Here is a 22,665-nt window from a genome sequence, read left to right as displayed (position 1 = left end):
ATCTTTCCTCCACTGAGGATGGTCAGCTCCTTTGTCAAAGATGAGGTAGCTGAGTACATCTGGATTTGTTTTTGTGTCTTCCAATCTGTTCCACTGATCCTCAGGTCTGTTTCTTTTCCAGTACCATGCTGTTTTTATCACAGTGGCTTTGTAGTATAGTTTCAAATTGGGAATTGTTATACCCACTGTGTGTATAGAGGTCTTTTGCTTCTTTTGTTAGATTGATTCCTAGATACTTCATTTTTTGGATGCTACTGTGAAAGGAATTGTTTCCCTAAATTCTCTCTTCATGAGTCTCTTATTTATGTATAAGAAGGCTACTGATTTTTGGGTGTTCACCTTGTATCCAGCTACTTACTGAATGTGTCAATTAAGTCTAGAAATATTTTGGTGGAGTTTTGGGTTTGCTTCTTTTGTTAGATTGATTCCTAGATACTTCATTTTTTGGATGCTACTGTGAAAGGAATTGTTTCCCTAAATTCTCTCTTCATGAGTCTCTTATTTATGTATAAGAAGGCTACTGATTTTTGGGTGTTCACCTTGTATCCAGCTACTTACTGAATGTGTCAATTAAGTCTAGAAATATTTTGGTGGAGTTTTGGGGTCTTCAATGTAGAGTATAATATCATCAGCAAATAATGACAGTTTAACTTCTTCCTTTCCTATCTTTATTGCTTTAATTTCTTTCTATTTATTTATTTATTTTTTCTTTCTCTTGTGTAATTGCTATGGCTGTTTCCAGAACTAGATTGAAAAGGAGTGATGATAGTGGGCACCCTTGTCTTGTTCCTGATTTTAACATGAAAGTTTTCAGTTTTTGGCCATAATATGATGTTGGCTGTTGGTTGTTCATAGATAGTCTTTATTAACTTGAGGTATAGATCATCTATTCCATTTTTTTGCAGGGTTTTTATCATGAATGGGTGTTGAATTTTGTCAAATTTTTTTTCTGCATCAATTGAAAGAATCATATGGTTTTTGTTCTTGACTTTGTTAATATAGTGTATTACATTTATTGATCTTTGTATGTTGAACCATTCTTGTAACCCTGGAATAAATCTGACTTGGTCAGGATGTATGATCTTCTTGATGGTCCTCTGTATTCTGTTTGCTAGTATCTTATTAAGGATTTTTCCATCTATATTCATTAAGGAGATTGGCCTGTAGTTCTCTTTTTTAGTTGTGCCTTCCCTGGTTTGGGAATCAAAGTGATACTTGTTTCCAGGAATGAATTTGAAAGTATTGCTTCCCTTTCAGTTTCATTGAAAAGTTTGAAGAGTAAAGGTAGTAGTTCTTCTCTAAATGTCTTGTAAACTTCAGCAGTGAATCCATCAAGACCTGGGCTTTTCTTTGTTGGTAAATTTTTAATTACATTTTCAATTTCACTGACTCTAATCATGGTGTTTAAAATGTTTTTATCTTCTTTGTTCAACTGTGGTAATTCATAAGTATCTAAAAATCTGTCCATTTCTTCGGTGTTTTCCAATTTGTGAGAGTATAGGTTCTCAAACAAGGTATTAATGTACTTCTTGATGTCTTTTGGATCTATTGTGACTTCACCTTTTTCTTTTCTGATTGCATGGATCTGAGCCTTTTCTTTCCTTTTTTTGATAAGGTTAGCTAAAGGTTTATCTATTTTATTTATTCTTTCAAAAACCCAACTCTTTGATTCATTTATTTTTTGTATCATTTTTTGCTCTAATCTCTATAATTTCCTCTCTTGTTGGAGCTTTGGGTTTTTCCTGCTCTTGTTTTTCTAGGAGTCTAAGATTCATCATTAGGTTGTCTATTTGAGCTTGTTCTGTTTTCCTAGTGTCGGCATTCACTACTATAAATTTTCCACATAGAACTGCTTGCATTTTGTCCAATAGATTATTGTATGTTGTATTGGCATTTTCATCTATTTGCAAAAACTGTCTAATTTCTTCCTTAATTTCCTGCATGATCCATTGATTGTTCAGGAGAGTGTTGTTCAATTTCCATGTGTTTGTGAAGTCCCTACTTTTTTTTTGTTTTGTTTTGTTTTGTTTTTTTGTTTTTGTTTTTGTTTTTGTTTTTTTGTTACCGGGGATTGAACTTGGGTCCTTGCACTTGCAAGGCAGGCCACCGAACCGCTGAGCTAAATCCCGGCCCACCTACGGTTTCTTATGCTATTGATCTCCATCTTGATTGAACTGTGATCTGATAATATACAGGGATAATTTTGATTCTTTTGCATTTATTCAGACCTCCTCTTTGAGCCAGTATGCGATCTATTTTGGAGAATGACCCATGTGCAGTTAAAAAGTATGTATATTTTGATTTTGTGGGGTGGAACACTCTATAGACATCTATTAAGTCCATGCGTTCAAAAGTTTGGTTAAATTCTAGTATTTCATTGTTGATAATCTGCCTAGATGATTTGTATATTTGTAATAGTGGGGTATTTAGATCCCCACTACAATTATATTAGTGTTTATTTGGGTTTTCATGTTACTTAATATTTGTTTTATATAGTTGGGGGCATTAATATTTGGTGCATATTTATTTATGATTGTCATCTCTTTCTCTTGAATTGTTTCCTGTACAACGATGTAGTGGGCTTCTTTGTCTCTCTTAAAGAGTTTTGGTTTGAAATTTACTTTGTAAGATTGTTACCCCTGCTTTTTTCTGGGCTCCTGTCATAGGGAGAATTGTTTTCCATCCTTTTACTTTCAGTCTATGGGCTTCTTTTTGCACTAGGTGTGTTTCTTGTATACAACATATTGTTGGAGCTTGCTTCTTAATCCATTCTGACAATCTATTTCTCTTGACTGGTGAATTGAGGCCATTTACATTGATGGTCATAACTGATATGTACTGACTTATTATTGTCATGTTATTGTCCTTTTGTTGACTCTTTTTACTGTTTCCCCCCTCTTCTTTTAGTTTCTTGCCTTGCATATTTGATTTGCTCTGTTGGGCCTCATGGTGTTGTTGCCTTCTTTGTCTTTTTCTAGGATATTGTTTAGAATTCCTTGCCATGCTGGTTTGTTGTTCATGAAATTTCTCAGGTGTTCTTTGTCTTGGAAGTATCTTATTTCCCCATCATTTTGAAAGAGAGTTTTGCAGGATACATTAGTCTAGGTTGGAGGTTGTTTTCTTTTAGGACTTGAAATACCTCATTCCAGGCTCTCCTTGATCTGACGGTTTGTGTTGAAACATGTGCTGCGATTCTGATGGTCTTTCCTTTGCATGTGATTTGTTTCTTTTCTGTTACTGCTTGTAGTATTTTGTTCTTCTGTTGGATTTCTGGGATCTTGATTATTATATGTCTAGGTATAGATTTTTTTTTTTTGATCCTGGCTAGTTGGAGTCCTATATGCCTCACTTATCTGTATGTCTAATTCTTCACTTCTGTTTGGCAAGTATTCTGTCATTATTTCTGTGAACAGCTTTTTTAAGTCATTTGTATTTTCTCCTGCTACTGCATGGATTCCTATCAGTCTTATGTTATTCTTCTTTGCATCATCTTGGAGCTGTTGGATAGATTTCTCATGATCCCTTACTGTTTTTAAGGGACCTCTCTTTTCATGGTCACTGACTACAATCCTATCTTCTATATCTGAAATTCTATCTTTGCCATCTTTTATTCTGTTTCATACACTTTCAATAGAGTTTTTAATCTCCTGGATATCTGTTTGAGTCTGTTTTATGGATTCCACTTCTTTCTTCTGTTGGGCATTCATTGTTTCCAGTTCTTTCTTATGCTGGGCCTTCATGGCTTCTATCATGGTCTTGAGTTCATCTATTTTTTTTTCTCAGTTTCTATTCTAGAGTCTTGAATCATGACTTCCATTTTGCTCACCATCTCTATGGTTACCTGGGAAATGTTTTTCTGTTTTGAATTTTCTAGAGCCTGATTGATCTGTTTTATTACTTCCTGTGCCCTGTGTTCAAGGTGTTCTGCTGGTTCACTATCAGACTTTTCATCCTCATTTGCCCTACTGTTTGCCATTGGTGAACTGGAAGTCTGCTTTGTGTCTTGTTTAAGTGTTTTCTCATTTTTATTTTTGTTGTTGGGCTTTCCTTGGTTTAATTTCTGGGTTATTACTTAAATCTTCCTGATAAAGTTGAGCTTTAGCTTTTGAGTCTCTAATGACTCAGACATTCTCATTTTCATAATATCAGAGTAAACCACTCATTAAATAAATCACAATCCTGTATCCCAATTGATACAATCAGCAGCACAATAGGATAAAGCACAACTTGTAAACTGACCACTTGTATCACCTTTAAACCATGTGAATTAAATTAAATTCAAGAAGCAGCCCAAAATACGTTTTCAGTGAATACTCTTTGCAATACAGCATCTTTACCATTTAGGATGGGGGCTTTGGCAGAGTTAGGAAGGGAGGAGTAGATAAGTGAAAGAATTAGAGAAGGTTTCAAGTGAAGCCAGAGGACGTAGAATGACCATAGAACCTTTAGGAAACTATTAAATTCAAAAGGGATAGACAGAGTGCAAGAGTAAGGTCAAGAATATATCCCCTTAACTGTAATAGTGTCTCATTTTCCCTGCAAACTATTGACTCATGAGTGAGGTATAATTACAGAAGAAAAGAACATAAAGAAAAAAGAAAAAATGATAAAAGAAGAAATCTGAGTTAGGGCAGGAGCAGGAACAGAAAGGGTCATGAGGGATAATATGGTGGAGCAAGAGACTGAGTTGGAGAAAGAGGACAGAAAAAAGAAGAATTTGCAGAGTGGAATGAGGAAAAGAAAGAAAAAAATGAATTTGAAGGGCCTCTTTCAGACTATGTCTCTGCTGTCATAATATACAATGTGCACAGCTATGTGCAGAACCAGGTCCCCTGATCTCAGCTAGCCAAAGGCAGACCCCAGTGACTCAGACTGACTTCAGGCCGCAAGGCCCAAATTGAGTTCCCTGACCTACAGGGTTGAGCTCCACACAGTTCTATTACAGGTTTTTCTCGCCCTTTCTTTAAAGATGTTCACAGTTGGGAGGTCAGAAAAAAACCCTTTATGACCACCTGTGCCTCTGCAGAGTGGGTCCAAGGACTAGCCCCATCAGGAGGTCTGGTGGGGGAAGTGAGGGGGTGGAGGATGTGATTCTGAGGTGCCAGTGCAGCTACCTTCCTTCCTCGCTGGGGCTGGTGGAGTGCAGACGGGGGGGCGTGGCTACTGGGTCCTGCCAAATGGGCCCAAGCAGGCCAGCGGGACAGCAGATCTCCCAGCAGCCTTCCGAATCTTGCCTTCCTCTCTGGGGCTGGTGGCGTGCAGGCAGGGCTATAATCATTAATATAGAAATAAAATTTATATTTAACAATGTAATAATTAGAAACTGTATCACATTTTAAGTGAAAAGTATTCTAGAAAAGTTTTTAAAAATATTTGATTAATACATTTTTACTTTTTTGTATTTTAATCACAAATTGATGCAAAGTTGGTGAATGTGAAGAAGCTTGCTTTATCAATATGTTGAAGACATGTTTCACAAGTGATGAATCTGTTTCTAGGTACCAAATCATTTCTCAGGGGGCATGAAAAACAAGAAAAGTACATTTTCATGCACGCGTACAATTTGTCTAGTTGAAATATTCTTCATCTTTCTTTAGTCCATTTACTAATGAATTATAAATGTTGTAAAAATGTATCTTCCATAGTTTTCTGTTATATTTTTCTTTTTAAAATAAAATATCTAAGGGCTTTTGAAATGCTTTTAAATATTGAGTCTTCTTGAGTAATTTTCACCTTCATTTTGTCTGTTATATATCTTGCACACTTTCAAGAAAGAAGTAAAATTATTCACAATATATTCATGATAGAGCATCAGTAGTATTTCAGATCTTTTCAATTTCCCATAAAAGTAGTCCTTTTTTGCATTGTATCCTTTTTTTTCATATTTTATCTTTTTCAATCGTCTTCCAAGAGTTCAGACATTTAAAAATAAATCTTTATAAAATTCACTTTAGTGTGGTGAGGAAGCTAAAAATGCTATGTAATGAGGTTAAATTTTCTCAATGTTTCTAATGTCAGAAATGACCAAAAGGTGAACAGTTGAGATTATGTGACCAAAAGAACTCATATGAAAGACAACTGCTCAGATCTCTTGGAGGATACACTCTTCAAATATATGTTTGTGATTTTAGAAAATCCAACAGTTATCCCTAGCTAGAAATGTAGCACTGGAAGTCTTGAAATATTTAACTGAATTTTTAGAAGTGAAAATAATCTTAAATATGTACAATTTAAAAACATTCACTTAGATTTAAGTGACAAAACTTAGATATATTTTCTTAATGTGTCAGTTATTTTTCAGCTTAGAGCATCTCTTTCAGTGAATACCTATTTTTAATTTTTTCATATTCACTTAATTTAGTAAATGAGAAGCTATCTTTCTTCCAGTGAATGTATTTGACCCCTTAGTCAAAGATAAGGTAGTTGAGTATGTTTCAAGTTATTTCTGCATCTTGTAATCTGTTACCCTGATCCTCAGGTCTGTTTTCTAGCCAGTACTGTGCTGTTTTTTTGTTTTGTTTTGCTTTTTAATCACACTGACTCTGTCGCATAATTTCCAGCCAAGGATTGTGATACCCCCTCCTTGCCTTTATTTACCAGAATTAGTTTTGCTCTTCCAAGTCTCTTCTGGTTCCAAATAAATTTTAGGAATGTTTCTCTGGTTATGTGAGGTATTCTAAGGGTATTTTCATTGGGATTGCATTAAATCAATATAATGATTTTGGGAGAATGGCCATTTTCACTGTGTTGATTCATCCTATCTGAGAAAAAAGAGTTCCTTTCCATTTCCTAATATCCTCTTCAATCCTCTTTTTCAGAGTACTGTGATGTTTGGTATACAGGTCTTTTGCTTTCTTTGCAAGACTGATTTCTAAGCATTTCATTTTTTTGTTCTGTTGTAAAAGGTGTTTTTTCCCTAATTCTGTCTCTGAGTTAATTATTTGTGTACAGGAATGCTACTGATATTTGACTATTGACTTTGTATCCAGATGTGCTACTGAATTTGGTTATTAAAACTAGAAATCTTTTGGTGGAATTTTTGCAGTCTTGTAGAGTATCATATCATCTGAAAATAACAATAATTTAACTTTTCCTTTCCTGTTTTTAATTATTTTACTCCTTTGCCATGTCTAATTCCTGTGGCTAATGTTTCCAGGACTATATTGAATAGGATTGGTAATAGTGGACATCCTTGTCTTATTTCTGATTCTAGAGTGAAAGTTTTCTGGTTTTGACCATTTAGTATAATGTTGGTTGTTGGGTTGTTAGAGATGGGTTTTATCAAATTGGGATGTAGACTGTCTATTCCAATTTTCTGTAGGGTTTTATCATGAATGTGTGTTTGATTTTATCAACTGCTTTTTCTGCAACAATTGAAATGATCATGTGTTTTTTGTCTTTGGCTCTGTTAATATGCTGTATTACATTTTTTAATTTATAGGTGTTGAACCATCCCTGCATCTCTTGGATGAATCCTAACTGGACAGGGTGCATTATCTGCTTGATGATATTTTGCATTCTATTTGGCTATCTTATTGAGGAGTTTTGAATCTGTGTTCCTTAGGGAGATTGGCCTGTAGTTCTCTTTTTTGGTTGGGTCTTTCCCTGGTTTTGGAATTAAAGTACCGCTTGCTTCCAGGAATTATTTTGGGAGTATTGCTTCCCTTTCAATTCCATTAAAGAGTTTGAGGAGTAGTGGCATTAAATGGCCTCTTTAATAAACGTTTCTGGAAAAACTGGCTTTCCACCTGCCAAAGACTAAAACTATACCCATATCTATCACCATGCACTGAACTAGCATCGAAATTGCTCAATGATATAAATTTTAAAACAGAAACAATAAATATATCAGAAAAGAGAATAAGAAGAGCTCTTGAAGACATAGATGAACACAAAGACTTCCTGAAGAAAACATAGTATGGGAAATACTGCTGTCAACAACTGGGATTTCATCATATTGAAAAGCTTTTTCACAGTAAAAAAATCAGCAACAGAGTGAAAAGACAACCACAACATGGGAAAAAATTTAGCAAATTCTCTGGGACAATGGACTAATATCTAGAACACACGAAGAAGTGAAAAAATAAATAAATCAGAATTCCCCACTTTTAAAGGGCCGATCCCAAAATGGGCATCTGAGATTAATACATGCTTCATTTATGAAGAAGAACAAACGGTAAATACATATATGAAAAAATGTTCAACATCACCAGTCCTTCAGGAGATGCAAATTAAGACAATGCTGTGCTTCCATCTCACTCCACAAAGAATGGCTGCTGTCAAGAAATCCAGAAATAACAGATTGTGGCTGTGGGGAGAAACGACCCTTTTCCACTGTTGGTTGGGAGTGCAGACTGGTGCATCTACTGTGCTACTCAGTGTGGAAGTTCCTCAGAACACTAGGGTTAGAGGTCTCATTTCACCCTGCTATTCCCCTTTTTGGTATCTCCCTGAAAGAATTAATCATACCACAGAGATATATGTACACCCATGTTTATAGCGGTAGTTTGTAATAGCTAAATATTGAAAACAGCCCATATGCCCATCAACAGATGAGTGGGTAAAGAAGATGTGGGTGTTTTATACAATGGAATAGTACTCAGCCATAAAGAAGGTTAAACTTTAGTCATTTCTAGTTAAATGAACCTTGAGACTATGCTCTTAGGCGAAAAAAAATTGGACACACATGTATAAATATCACCTCATCTCTCTGGTGTAAGAAGCTGAGAGTGTAAATAAGGACCAAAATGTATCATAGACATTATGAAATAGGAAGTAATCATTCAAAAGGAAAGAGGAATGGGCTGGGGACTTAGCTCAGTGGTTCTGCTGCCTGCCTTGCAAGTAAAGTTCAGATTTGATCCCCTGTACCAAAAACAATACAAACAAATGAAAGGAAAGAGAAACTAGGGAGAGGCAAAGAGGAAAGGGAAAGGAAAATTACAAGAAAAAGCGGATAAGATGGAAACAAAGCTTTGTAAATAAGGAAGAGAAGAGGAGTTGAAGGGATAGCAGGGGAATGGAAAGAAAAGAGGAATCAAGATGTATCATGTATAGATACAAATCCATCATGACGAATGTGATTGTTAGGTACATCTAAGTTATGTTAATAAACTTAATATTTTTTTAATTTAAAATATATTAAAAATATATAAAACATATTAAAAATATAAAACTGCAGCTCAAATAAAATTAAGATTCATTCAATGGTTAAGTTTACTGTGACAGTAACAGTTTTAGTTAAAGTTTGACAATCCCTAAGGAAAAATAACTCTAAGTATTTTTAATTTTAAATATAAAATTTATAATAGAAAATGTTTATTTTTCAAGTTAACCATTTAGTATTTCTTTGATATATCTGTGTCTTCTGTGGAATTTTTGATAATGCATATGAATTTCAATTTGCTCTACCATGGTTTTTCTAGTTTTAAGATGCAAATATAATATTAATTAATTCTAAAATGCTACTCCCACACTATTCTTCCAAGTATGGAGAGCAATAATGATGAAGCAGGAATTTCCAATGTGACTCCTGTACATCAATGAAACACTGATTTAACAAAAATAAATTTCCCTTAGCAATAAGTCATGTTAGTTATTGACTCTCAGACAAATCGTGGTAAGAAACATAAACACACATGTAAGTATCCATAAAAAGAATCTTCAAGACAATGACTATAATAATAACAAGCAAACCACAGCAGAGGGTATAAAACCATAGACCATTTGATTGGAGATAATTTTCAGGGGATGTGAGGTGAGGTTGGAGCGTATCGCATGCTAACGTGTTCCGTGTGTTTTACAGCTGCACTCCAACTCTGACAAAGGTGATGGGTCTGTCAAGTACATTCTGACTGGAGAAGGTGCCGGGACGATATTCATCATTGATGACACCACAGGGGACATCCATTCAACCAAAAGCCTAGACAGAGAGCAGAAGACGCACTACGTGCTGCACGCCCAGGCCATTGACAGACGGACCAACAAGCCCCTGGAACCCGAATCCGAGTTCATCATCAAAGTGCAAGACATCAACGACAACGCTCCCCAGTTCACAGATGGGCCGTACATCGTCACTGTGCCTGAAATGTCAGACATGGGTGAGGAGACTTATCTTTATATTGGAGAAATGAATGTATACTTTTGAAAATCCAAAGGTTGCGGTTGCTTCTTGAAAATGAGTTCGTGTGTGTGTGTGTGTGTGTGTGTGTGTGTGTGTGTGTAAGTCTGGGAAAGAAAATGAATACTTTTGCATAACTGATAAAAGACATGGAGGCTACTTTGTTATTAAATTAATTTCTGGATGTGTAAGTGTAGATAATGTTTTGATTTAAAAGAGAATCAGAAATTGAAAGACTCCTGTAATTTTTGCTTAATTAACATGGCTTTTCATTCGTGAAAATTAGTAGTAGTATATATTAAGAACATACCAAGTCGTTTGCTTTGGCACCCTCCACAGCAGAAACTGTATGATGTCTAGAATTTTTGGCAACATGTTTTCAGGCTTACAACTCATAATACATTAAACTAACATTAGTTATAGAAGTAGTTGCTGCACTAATAAAATTTTCGAGATATTCCTTAGTATTTCCATGCCTTATTCATTTCAAAATATAGAGAGACTTCGTGAGAGTACTTAAGCCATTTTTTGAATGCACATATCTATAAAACAAAGAGAAGGAATGAACTAAAAGTGCACCTGAATTCTGGGATTGTGATATAGTTGGTGTACCACGAACCAGACCTTGAGTTTCCTTGTTAATGTGGGGCCTTTCCAATACTCACCGAGTGTTATAGGCTAGCTATTTTATTTTTCTTTTCTCATATACATGAAATATTATATAGGTGACTAAAATAAACCCAGCTACTATAATATTTTTATTATCTTTGTGCTAGTCTAAGAGTAAATTAGAATAAATATTTTATGTATTTAATTTTAATATATATATGAATATTGTTTTGCATGAGAGATATTATAGTTATTAATGAAATCACTCTTTGAATTTGAATATTTACATAAAGTTTGAATAATCACAACTTCTTCCTTTGCTGATCTAAAATTCCCAGCCTTATTTAGTTCTCTTCAGAGGATGAGGTGTTTCCTGCAGCTGTTGGAGAAAGCTAAGGAAGGCAGATGAGGTCTCAGCCTGCATCTCAGGGATAAAGCAATTTCTCCCTGGGTCTCACAGTAGATAGAACACAGGGATAAGCACTAGCAAGCCTGGGGACAGCCCCAGAATATATTCAACTTTGTTAGTTGCCAACGAGTGTTTAGAAAAATTGATGGGTTAGGCACTGCTAACCTTAGTGTGTGAGAGTTCGTGTTAAATCCAGGTACAGAATTTCCTGCGCACTAACAAAGGACTGAAGACACTTTGGCCAATCCTTCACTATCATACTAAAGTAAAGAGAGCCCAAAGGCACCACCACTGGGTTGCTATTAAAAGCAAGAGTCCAAGGGGAACAAAGGAATCAAATGTAACCCAAAAGGGACAATACCAAAGGGAGAAAAACTGGCAGAGTAGACTTTATAGCAAGTGTTTCATTCGTAAGAGTACCAGACACAGCTCAAGGACACAGCAAATATTTTGGTAATTCAGAACTATGTTTTTTTTTCTAACAAATAAATTAATAGCAGAAAAGATGGATATGTGGATTACAGGAATGAGTGGTCACATATTACACTTAGCCATTACTTTGGAACTTGAGAATATATATGAGGCATGAAGACTAGGTTAAGAATCACCAAACAAAAATATAAAATATATGGAAATTATGATTGAAAGATATGTGATTTGGAGTGTTTATTTATTAGAGCTATCATGCAAATAACATATGTTTCAAGAGAATAAATCACAGAGTAAGAAGAAAATAAGATTTGTCTTTGGAGTGAAGAATCTTTTGAATTTACAAGTTTAATAGAATAGTTGAGTTACAGAAGTTATTAGAAAATTAAAGTTAAACTTGGGAGAATCCAGAAAAGTTTTCACTCCTATGACAAACATCAAAACTTGGTAGATTTTCAGAGTTTTTGAAGTTACATACTTAAAAGAGCATATGTGCATTTCATGTTTATTACTTAAAGTACTGGAGTAAGGAAACAGTTTAACCCTACGAACAGACTTGAAGTAAGACTGAAATCCCAGGTTCTTTGCTCAGCCTGTTACATATCTGTTAGGATGAAACAAATATCTGAAGAAAGATCTAAAACGATAGCATATTCTTCTTTGCTGCAGACAAACATTTGAGAAGATGGTTCAGTGTTCTGTGCATTCAAAGTTATCATGTGTGACTTGTGGAGGAAGTTGAGGGTGAGAACAGCTAATGTTCTTAAATTCTCCCACTGAGAGGTGGAAGACTTACAGCGAGAAACGGAGTATCTAAAAGTAGTTGAGAAAAGGACCATACATTTTAATGCTCTGCGCTAGTGTGGTCAGGAAAGGATGTACTAAAAGAGTCATTTTTGGAAAGCTGTAAGCTGACTATGAGAAATTATATATTATTAGTGTGTTTATTTGTTTAAACTCTTCACTGTGGATAAAGCAAAAACATATTATTCTAATAGCATACAGTGTGCACTGAATGTAGAGAATATGATGTGAAAGTTGGCGAGGGAAAAAAATCACTGTATATTTTCCACCTCGACATGGAAGATACATTGACTCTGATTTTAGAAATAAAAAGCTAATGATATTGTAGAAAAAGGATCAACAAAGGCAAGCAAGGGCAGTCTGGCCAGCTATCTAATTTTATAAATAATGCCTCAGTTAGATCATTTATTTAAAGATTGTCTGTGGTTGTTGGGACACTGTGGTGGGAGAATTGAATAGTTGGGTATGGATCACAAAGCCTAAATTATGTGCTACTTTCACTTTTGTAGAAAAAAAAATTGCTATTTGCCAATTTCCATCATAAGTGTTTTCAGGGAATGAGACCCAAAGCAAGGAAACGATTAAAGGATAGTACTGGAGTCCTGCTATCCAGGGCAGTTAGTATTCTGCCAGCCAAGCTGAGAAAAGTACTTGTACACAGAAGTAAGACATTTGAGAAATAGAACACTTCTTCTCGTTGGGTCCTAAGCAGTATTCACCCTTCCCATCTGTATTACTAAGAAAACTGCCACGTTTTCAGCATCTCACTGTATAGTATCAACTATTGACCTCCCAGCACTCCTTTGCACCCAGGACTCGCCCTCTAACCTGGTTCCAGTTGTTAACGGTAAGTGAGGTCTAAGGGGAGATTTTTCCAGGAAAGACCTGGGTTTCTTGACAGACGCTACTTTAATGTACACCTTCTACCCATTACCATTGCCCCTTCTTGCTGCCTGGAATGGATATGTGGTTTGACTGTAGCTGCCTCCTTTAAAGTGTGAAAGCTTTGTGAAAAACAGCATAATAAAATGGTAAAGGCAAAAACAACAACATAAACAAAACCTAAAAAGTGATTCCATCACATCACTTGCATGTGTTTCCAGCCTATGAAAATACACCACTTTCTCAGTTTTTTACTAAAGCCTCAAAACACATTCAGCCGAGTTGAATGTTTTCTAGGTTTGCACGGGAGCATAGACATTTAAGACAAGAGCCTTATACTGAATCCACAGGAATAGTGAGGAGGATTCCAGCTGCAGCGCAGAAACAGTGATGCCGTGTTCCATGGAGTGCCCGGATTTGGGATTAATAAATGAAATCCTCACCCCGTGTGCGTTCCACTCACGTGCAGTGTACTTACGATGTCAAGGGATTTTGCCACGGCAGCAATTTTACTTTTTGGGAGAGATGAAGTTTCCAAATGATTTCAGATATCTAAATCCTGCTTGCCATCAACTGAAAAATAATCAGTTGTACCCGAAAGAATTCTGATTTGTGGATAAACAGAAAATAACACTGTGAATGTAGACGGTGAGTTGTGTAGAATATCTAGGATGATGACCCGAGACATACCAGTGAGTTTTTCCAGGGTCCCTGACTGCCCGTCACCACTGTCAACAGGGGTGGCCGAGACTGCTGCAATTCCCATGGGCGAGGCACTGCGTGCATTTTATACATTCTCCTCAGTTAAGAGGACATATACATATTATTTATAAAATGACGCAGTACTAAAAATAGAAACCAAAACTTATAACAAAAGTCTCTTCATAATAACAAATCTTCATTTAAGAATATATTGTGTTCTAAGGCTAAACATAGACTGACAATAATGTAGGTAGGTAATAACAAACATTTCTCTACATATGATGCTTAATAATCATTATTTTAACTTGTACTCATTGGGTTTTGGATAATCCATAGAGGAAAAATAAGTGAAGGTATTTTATTTGTTGAATGCTGTCATAGTAGCTAGAAATAAAATAGCAAAAAAATAAATAAATAAATGGTGACTGTCTTTGAGAAAACTGTAAACATATAAGGAGAAATTTTTAACAATGTGCTTGATGAGCAAAAATAGATGAAGCACAGTGTTGGACTGAAAGCTCAGCTTGTGGATTAGAGAAGATGTTTCATGAATTATTTATAATACACACAGGCTTATCCATTAGATTAGGGGAAACTGGGCACTTTACCAGAGGATATAGAGGTGAAGCATATGCTTTTCTCCTTGTGGGGTTCCAGTCCCTAGGAAGTTATGTTCCCATGTGAGTACCCGTGTGTGTGTGTGTGTGTGTTTGTATGTGTGTGTGTGTGTGTGTGTTATGGGGAAATATACAGGAACTTCATTCAAGTGATGTTCTTTGAGAAAACTGTAAACATATAAGGAGAAATTTTTAACAATGTGCTTGATGAGCAAAAATAGATGAAGCACAGTGTTGGACTGAAAGCTCAGCTTGTGGATTAGAGAAGATGTTTCATGAATTATTTATAATACACACAGGCTTATCCATTAGATTAGGGGAAACTGGGCACTTTACCAGAGGATATAGAGGTGAAGCATATGCTTTTCTCCTTGTGGGGTTCCAGTCCCTAGGAAGTTATGTTCCCATGTGAGTACCCGTGTGTGTGTGTGTGTGTTTGTATGTGTGTGTGTGTGTGTGTTATGGGGAAATATACAGGAACTTCATTCAAGTGATTCATTGCCTGTATGGTTTTATCTGTTATGCTGTGGGAGTCCAGAGAAGGCAATACCAGAAGTTTCCCGGGTGTGCCAGGTTTTGTCATGTCACATGTTAATAGTGATGAGCAGTGGAGGTAAGGAAGGGTACAGCATCTCCAGGGAGACCACCATAATGAGGCCTTTTCTTTCTTATCAGTGCACAATAATAAAAACCTGTGGCATTCTATATGGTTCACTAAATAAAGATATGCAAAGAAACTGTAGTGGTTTTTAGAAGTCCATTTTCACATTCTATTTTTTCTTTATTTTTTTATTTAAATGACATGATTTCATCTATTATCTAGGGGATCACATATCACAAAGGAAACATTTTTGAATTTCTCACTATTGACATTCTGTGGTTGTGGGGAGCTGTCCTGGGCATTGCATGATGAACACTCCCCTGGCGTCTGCCCAGCAGATTCCAGCAGCCACCCTTTCACTATGAACATACGATATTGCCAGACATGTAAATGCCTTCTAGGGGAAAACGGCTCAGCATTGAGAATCACTCCTCCTAAGGAACATGCAAGCTAAAGGAACGAAAACAATGAGACGTGGACACACAAACTGAAAGATTATGTTTTTCAATTTATAGTCCCTTGAATAGTGCCAGGATTTTCATGCTATATATTTGACAATCAAGACATATTTTATCTTACTACATAAAAATTTCCTAATGTTCAAATCATTTGAACATATTATAATTACCATATTAAAATGTTATCACAAAATATCTGAGTCTGGATATATATGTATGGATCTGGAAATACATGTACATCTCCAGTGGTTGTAAGTCAAAGGTCAGGCTGATCTCTCGTGGTGGTGGCATGAGCATATCAGGGAACATACGGATCTATCACAGGGTAACAAAAGCCAGTATGGTTCAAGAATCAGGCTCACGCCTTTTATAGCAACCCAATATTGAGGAATCTAGCAGGGTTCTCATAGGAACCACATCTGTTGCTTCTCTGAGTAGTTTCTCCAAAGACATAGACACTTCTCCTAATCCTCACCACTGAAAGGGGCACCATCCATCCCTTCAGGTCAACAAAACAGGACCAAACTTCCAGCAAACTTTCAGCATAGGAACTTCTTGGGAAAATCATTCAAGTTCTACTAAACCATAGTGATGATCTTTGTCACCTTTAGCAATTATTGTGTGAAAATACAAACTTTTTACTATTAAAAGGTCAGGTTGTCTACATTTTCCAAAGTATTGTCTATAATTTATTAAAAATCCTTTATTAAAAGTTCTATTAGTCTTTATTAAAGATTCTCAAGCTAAGATTTTAGAAGGTGACATTTTGATACTACTATTTCTTGCAACAGATAGTGGTAACTAACTATGAGGTACAAGTACTATGGCATTTGAGCCAGAAGTCAAGAAAAAGTGTTGCATTGTAGAAACCAATACACATGGGAAAAAATCATATATGTCAATTGTTTTAACATTATCGTATAGAAATGACATAACAAGTGATGAAGGCATTAAGCTTTACTGCAAGACATGTATTACCATCAATAAAAGTTGAGGTGATATTTTTGTTTTAATTGTGTGTATCAATCCTCTTTTTTAAAAAACAAGAGAAATCATTTTTCTTTATTTTTACATAAAATCATTCAAATTCTGCAATTATAGTTTTGCTTTCACTAAGAATCATGATCTTTATTTGCTATGAACTTAAATTTGGTTGTATTGCAGCCATTGTAGATTTTAAAATGTGTTTATACCTAGAAATCATTTCAAAGAAAATCATATGAGGTCACAGAGGAATTTCATTGAAAATAAGCTTCACATTGTCTTTCAGAAGAACATTTCTTGCTGGGGATTTAGCTCAGTGGTTCCACTGCCTGCCTCGCAAGTGCAAGGGCCCAAGTTCAATCTCCGGTACCAAAAACAAAACAAAACAAAAAGAAACAAAAACATTTCTAAATTGAAACATGTGCTTCTCTCTAACTTCTCTGTACATAAATAAAACATACCTTTCATTTACCATTCCCTAAAAGCATGTACAATATTACAACAGGTTACAAAGATATAATAAAGAGTATTTTACCAGAAGTATAAATATACAACTTATAAACAGCCTCTGTGGAGCTCTAAAATTGGCTATGTGGATACAGAAAGCTGAAGTTTTACTGAATGATATTGAAAATCCACTCGGGCTCTTGTCCTTGCAGATGCATTGAAACTCCTGTAACGTTTTTCATGTTTTCATTTTTCCCCTCCAATATTTAAAGCCTCAGACCTGCTTCACTTGCAGCTGTGTTCTCTGTTGCAGAGCAACAAGAAGAGACACCAGCTGTGCTGACTTTATTGCGTTGCTTGTTGGGCTACTGATTGAGTTCTGCCCAAACATCTTGGGAGCTTCGTGCTGGACATGTGCCAGGATTCTAGCAGCCGTTTTCAGACCATTACCCTGGGGCATAATCTTCATGATCAGGCTGGCACTGCCATGCTACATGACACATCAGTTTGTCCATGAAAAATGCTTTGGAGCACAGATGAGTTTTACACTGAAAAGAAGGCTTCATGACCTTTTCTTTTCCTCCTCCTCAGAACTTTGCTTCAGTGACACTTTTGTAACAAACAAATACACACCTAGTGGCCCAAAACAATATCTATCTTCTTTGCTTGTGATTTTTATAGGCTGGGTTCTGTTCTGCTGGGTCACCCATGATTGGGCTGTAATTTTCTGGTGACGGAAACATCTCGCTCACAGTGCTGGGTGATGGCTATGAACTATTCTGTCTGAGGTCTCAGCTGGGTACCTTGCAGCTGCTAAACAATCCCTCATTCTCTAGTAGGAGAGGCTGAGCTGCTTCACATGATTTCTAAGAGCTGCATTTCAAGAGATGAAAATAGAAGCTTCAATGGTATTTGAAGAATCTTAAAAAATCTACTTCATTTTTGTTCTGTCGTTGTAACCTTCTCACTTAAAAAAAGACAGTCTATAAATATTTATGAAATGAATACAAGATCACATTTCCACTGACAAATTGGGAAAATAATTCTTGGACATTTAGGCTCTTAATATGTTGTAGCACTGGTATTCTAGTATTTTTTTAAAAGCTCAATGTTGCACAATAGAATAACGACCCATCTTACTATATGTGACTACATTTATTCCAGTAAAACCAAGTAGGACGAAGTAAAACAAGTTACCTCTTTCCTTTGATTCCTTAGTGGTTGTAACTCATTAGACTGAAATTATGCTATTGCCTGTGGATTTATTTATCTGTTTGCTTTGTATGAAGGTATACAGACTTAGAGTACACTAATAAAACAAATGAAACCATAATAGAAAATAATTGACCATAACAGATAAATTCTTCTACGAAAACTGGGTATAGGTCATGCATAGTAAATCTATATACCATGATTTAGAGAGTGTGATATTCAAAGAATGATTTTCATGGTTATACTCCTGAATGTAGAAATTTCACAGAGACACACACACACTCACACACACACACACACACACACACACACACACACATGAGCGCCCATGCTCTTAAAACAATGAGAGTTCTCAAATCTGGAAACAGGTTAGGTGAGAGTAAGCATAAAAACAATGTAATCCATGAAATTTCTACAATGTCAAATACAACATTTTAATTTGTAACTCGACTTTCAAATTTATCTCTTCTCTTAATGGAAAGGATTTGTCTTTTATTTTATCTATTTATTTTTAGAGTAGTAAAATTTATTGAAAGAAAAATAGCTTCTGCCCAAGAGAGACTGGAGGGAGCCCGGAAAGTGGGTGGCTTGCTCACCCAACTTCTCAAAGGTGTTTTACGGGACAAAGCAATGAGGTGAGGTGGGTTCAAGGTGGGACAAAACTATAAGACCCAGTGGAAAATCACAAGGTGAGCATGAGCTGGGGCAAAACCATGACCAACCAATAAGTTTACAAGTATAGTCACCCAGGTAATAGATTGAATGGGGTCAAATGGAGGAGCAAGTCACGTAGCAAGCACAAGGATTTTCAGTAAGGGTGGGGGTCAGGGGTATTTCCGAGAAAGGCTGGGCTAAGACCCTGGCCCCTCCACCCAGGTGACTGATACCTATTTAGAATACCAATCCCTGCTATTTATCCCCAGGGATAGCATAAGGGTGTGGTAGCTTCTCTCCTTTTACAGTTCTGGCCTTCAGTGAACGTGTCTGGACTGGCCTCCGTGTCAGCTCCTTTACTGTCTTCATGTGGGTTCCTCGTGGTTAGGAAGTGTCTTTTAAAACAAGCAGAAATTAAGTTTCCTATTACAACTTACCTTAAAGCAGCCAAGAGATTTTAACACTCATCACCTTAAATTTTGAATTTCTTTTCAATGTTTCTGACATCATATCAGTCTGTAGGCCCCAGCATTATTTTTTCTTAATGTCATATGCAGCTAAAAAAATACTCCCCTAAATAAAATCTAAATAAGATCAACAAAAGCAAAGGATATACATTTTTCCAAAAAAGCTGAACGGTACTATGCATTATGAGTAACGTATATCATTTTGTGCATTTAATTAATTACCTTCTGCTTTTCCCTCTTCCTCCTCCTGCCCCTCCCCACGTCCTCTCCCCTTTTCCTCACTCCTTTCTCCTCTACCTCTTCCTCCTCCTTCCTCCTCCTCTTGCTCTTCTCTTCCTCTGATCCCCTCATGCTCCTCTCCTGGTACTGCTGTTCTCCTCTTCCTTCTCTTCCCCTCCTCTCCCCACTTCCTCTCCCCTCCTCCTCTCCTCCTCTTCTTCCTCTTTCTCTCCCTCTTCTTGTCCTTCTCCATGCCCTTCTTCTTCATATGTTCATAGCATTCGTGATCCATCCTAGAGTCCTTGTACTGAGCTACATGGAGAGCCCTTTTTCATTTTTTTCACTCAATTGCTAAATTTCCTCTGCTAGGCTGCAAGTGGATACCCTTCTGCCTCAGGCTCCCAAAGTGCTGTGATTACCTGTCTGTGCTTCCATGTACAGATTATTATTACTTCATTTATTTTTTCAGCTTTAATTGAGTTTATTGGTACATTTTAGGGATACAGTACAGTTACATTCATTGTTGGGATCATGTACCTCTACATGACAAGTCTTGGTTCTCATTTTTTCCCCTTACCTCTGCCCTCCCTTCACCCCCTCCTCCCCTCCCCATCTACAAACACTTTATTTTCATCTTTTCATTATCTCACATTTTTTTCTTTTCCCTTTTTACTCTTCCCCTACCCATCCCACCTTCCCTACACTTTTAGCTCCTTTGTTCCCATTTCTAAATGTCAGTAATCTTATTAGAATCTTATGCATTGTTGCAGATTATTTGCACCAGGGAAACTATCTGGTATTTACACATGTGTGACTTATGTATTTCACTTAGGAGTATATCTTCAATATGTATCCATTTTCCTATGAATGAATCTATTTTCTGCATGACAAAAGACCCAGTAAGGAAGGTAGCTGGGCCCGCCCCACCATTATCAAACCTCCTGATTGGGCCAGTCCTTAGACCAACTCTGCAGAGGCATAGGTTCTCATGAAGGGTAGTTTTCTGAGCTCCCAACTTTGAACATCTTTAAAGAAAGGGCAGGGGAAACCTGTAATAGAACTGAGTGGAGTTCAACCCTGAGGGTAGGGAAACTCAAGTTAGGCCTTGTGGACTGTGTTCAGTCTCAGTCATGGGGAACTGCCATTGGCTAGCTGAGACCAGGGGATTCGGTTCTGCATATCGCTGTACGTGTGGTATAATATGAGAACAGAGACAGTCTGAAAGAGGCCCTTCAGATTCTTTTTTTTTTCTCTCTCTCTTTTTTTCTTTTCCTCATTCCACCCTATAATTTCTTTCTTTTTTCTGTCCTCTCTCTCCAACTCAGTCTCTTGCTCCACCATATTGTCCCTCATCTCCCTTTTTATTCCAGCTCCTGCCCTAACTCAGACTTCTTCTTTTATTATTTTTTGTTTTTAGGAGGGGTTTCTCTTTATGTTCTTTTCTCCAGTCATTTTACCTCACTCATGGCTCTGTACCTTCAAGGGAAGGCAAGCGCCTGTTATTGTTAAGGGCATATATTCTTGTCCTTATTCCTGCACTCTCTCTATTACTTCATTTTTATTGTTGACCAACATTATCTGGCTTAAAACAGACATTCATCCTGATAATTACTGTTTGTTTTTTTGTTGTTGTTGTTTCTTCCTTTCCATTGGAAATAAAACCAAACCAAATGCCTTAATGGACTGTTTCCATTACACAATTATCACTGAAAATATTAGGATTAGTTACTTTTATCTGCAAAAAATTATACAAATTTAAATTATTTAGAATTTTAAATGTGTTAAAAATTAATCAAGCATAAAAAAATCACTGTTAAGTTATATGATGCAGAAGTTTCTCCCCAGAGGTTCAAGTAACTCAACCTCAGATTTGCAAGCATTTTAGCCATTATTTACATCTGTGTCTTATAATGGAGAGGGCCGAAGCATATGTTGTCAGATATGCAAGGTGGACACTCTACCGATAGTGTCACACACACAGCTCTCAAATTTAGCTTCATGGGAACTGACTTTTTTTTTATTGAGTTTATTGGTACAATCTAGTTCTACAATGCAGTTACTTTCATCAGTGGGATTCTGTACCTTCACATGACAGTTCTTGGTTCTCATTTTTTCCCCTTGTCCCTGCCCTCCCTTCACCCCCTCCTCTCCTCCCCATTTACAAACTCTTTATTTCCATTTTTATGTTTTCTCATATTTCCTTTCCCCTACTGTTCCCTTTAATTGCTTCAAATATCTACTTTATTTTAAAAGTATCATTTTGAGTGGCTTCAGGCATCGAATAAGTGCTCAGTCATCATGCAGAGAGAGAGAATTCGGCATCCCACACAGGGAAGTAGGGTCAGAGATTAGTTATCCAGTAAAGTCACAAAGCCCATACCTGCCAAAAAAATATTCACAGCTCCCAGGTGTGAAACAATTGCATGCAGGAAAAGCTACAGTGGCCATGACCAGGTAAATGCACAACAAGCAGGTGTGAAGAAGTGACAGCATCATGATCAGGTCTACCTCGAAGATTCAGTGCTTGGAGGTAAACAGAGGTAAAGTGTTCATGTCAGGAAATGAATGCACAGTGATCCGGAAGACAGGACACATCACAGGGAGAGAAGAGTGCAGAAAGCCTGCCAGTGCCCTCCGGATCCTGGCTGCCACCATTCAGTTAGCTTTGTCCCGAAGGTCTTCAGTAGCTTGTCCTCGATGGCTCTTATTGCGTGATCTCTGCCTTAATTGCAAGTTTTCTTGAGCTCCACTGGGATTTTTCTCCACTGTTTGGAAAACAGGGAACATTTTCTTGCTCCATACACTGAGAAGGGGAGAATTTTGAATTTCTGTGGAGAATGTTTTTCCTGCACAAGATTAGTGAACTCTTGTGTTGTTGGGACATGCTGAAAAATGATACAATATTGTGTGGGTCGTGGTCTTTTAAAAAGGGGGCGCTATTGTAAAAGTCTATGGAAGAATTACAGGTAAATTGCAAACACTCATAAATATAAGTAAATGTCATAGCTATTTCATTTGCAGCTGTTTGTGGCAATTTGTTATGCAGCAGTA

General features: G+C 36.7%; 1 protein-coding gene across 6 annotated transcripts in view; it reads left to right on the top strand.

Annotated features, from left to right (window-relative positions):
* Cdh18 (cadherin 18) overlaps window positions 1–22,665 on the top strand; it is an 883,722-nt gene that overhangs the window by 658,265 nt on the left and 202,792 nt on the right. For all 6 annotated transcript variants that reach the window (XM_033757792.1, XM_033757776.1, XM_010609461.2 and 3 more), the window contains one exon: window positions 9,806–10,100. In XM_033757792.1, the coding sequence (XP_033613683.1) occupies window positions 9,806–10,100 (295 nt within the window). The remainder of the gene's footprint in view (window positions 1–9,805; window positions 10,101–22,665) is intronic.

Source organism: Fukomys damarensis, unplaced genomic scaffold, assembly GCF_012274545.1.
Source record: "Fukomys damarensis isolate Sample0158 unplaced genomic scaffold, DMR_v1.0_HiC HiC_scaffold_1, whole genome shotgun sequence".
NCBI lineage: Eukaryota > Metazoa > Chordata > Mammalia > Rodentia > Bathyergidae > Fukomys > Fukomys damarensis.
Note: the sequence above shows the minus strand (reverse complement) of the source record. Positions and strands in the feature narration are given on the sequence as shown.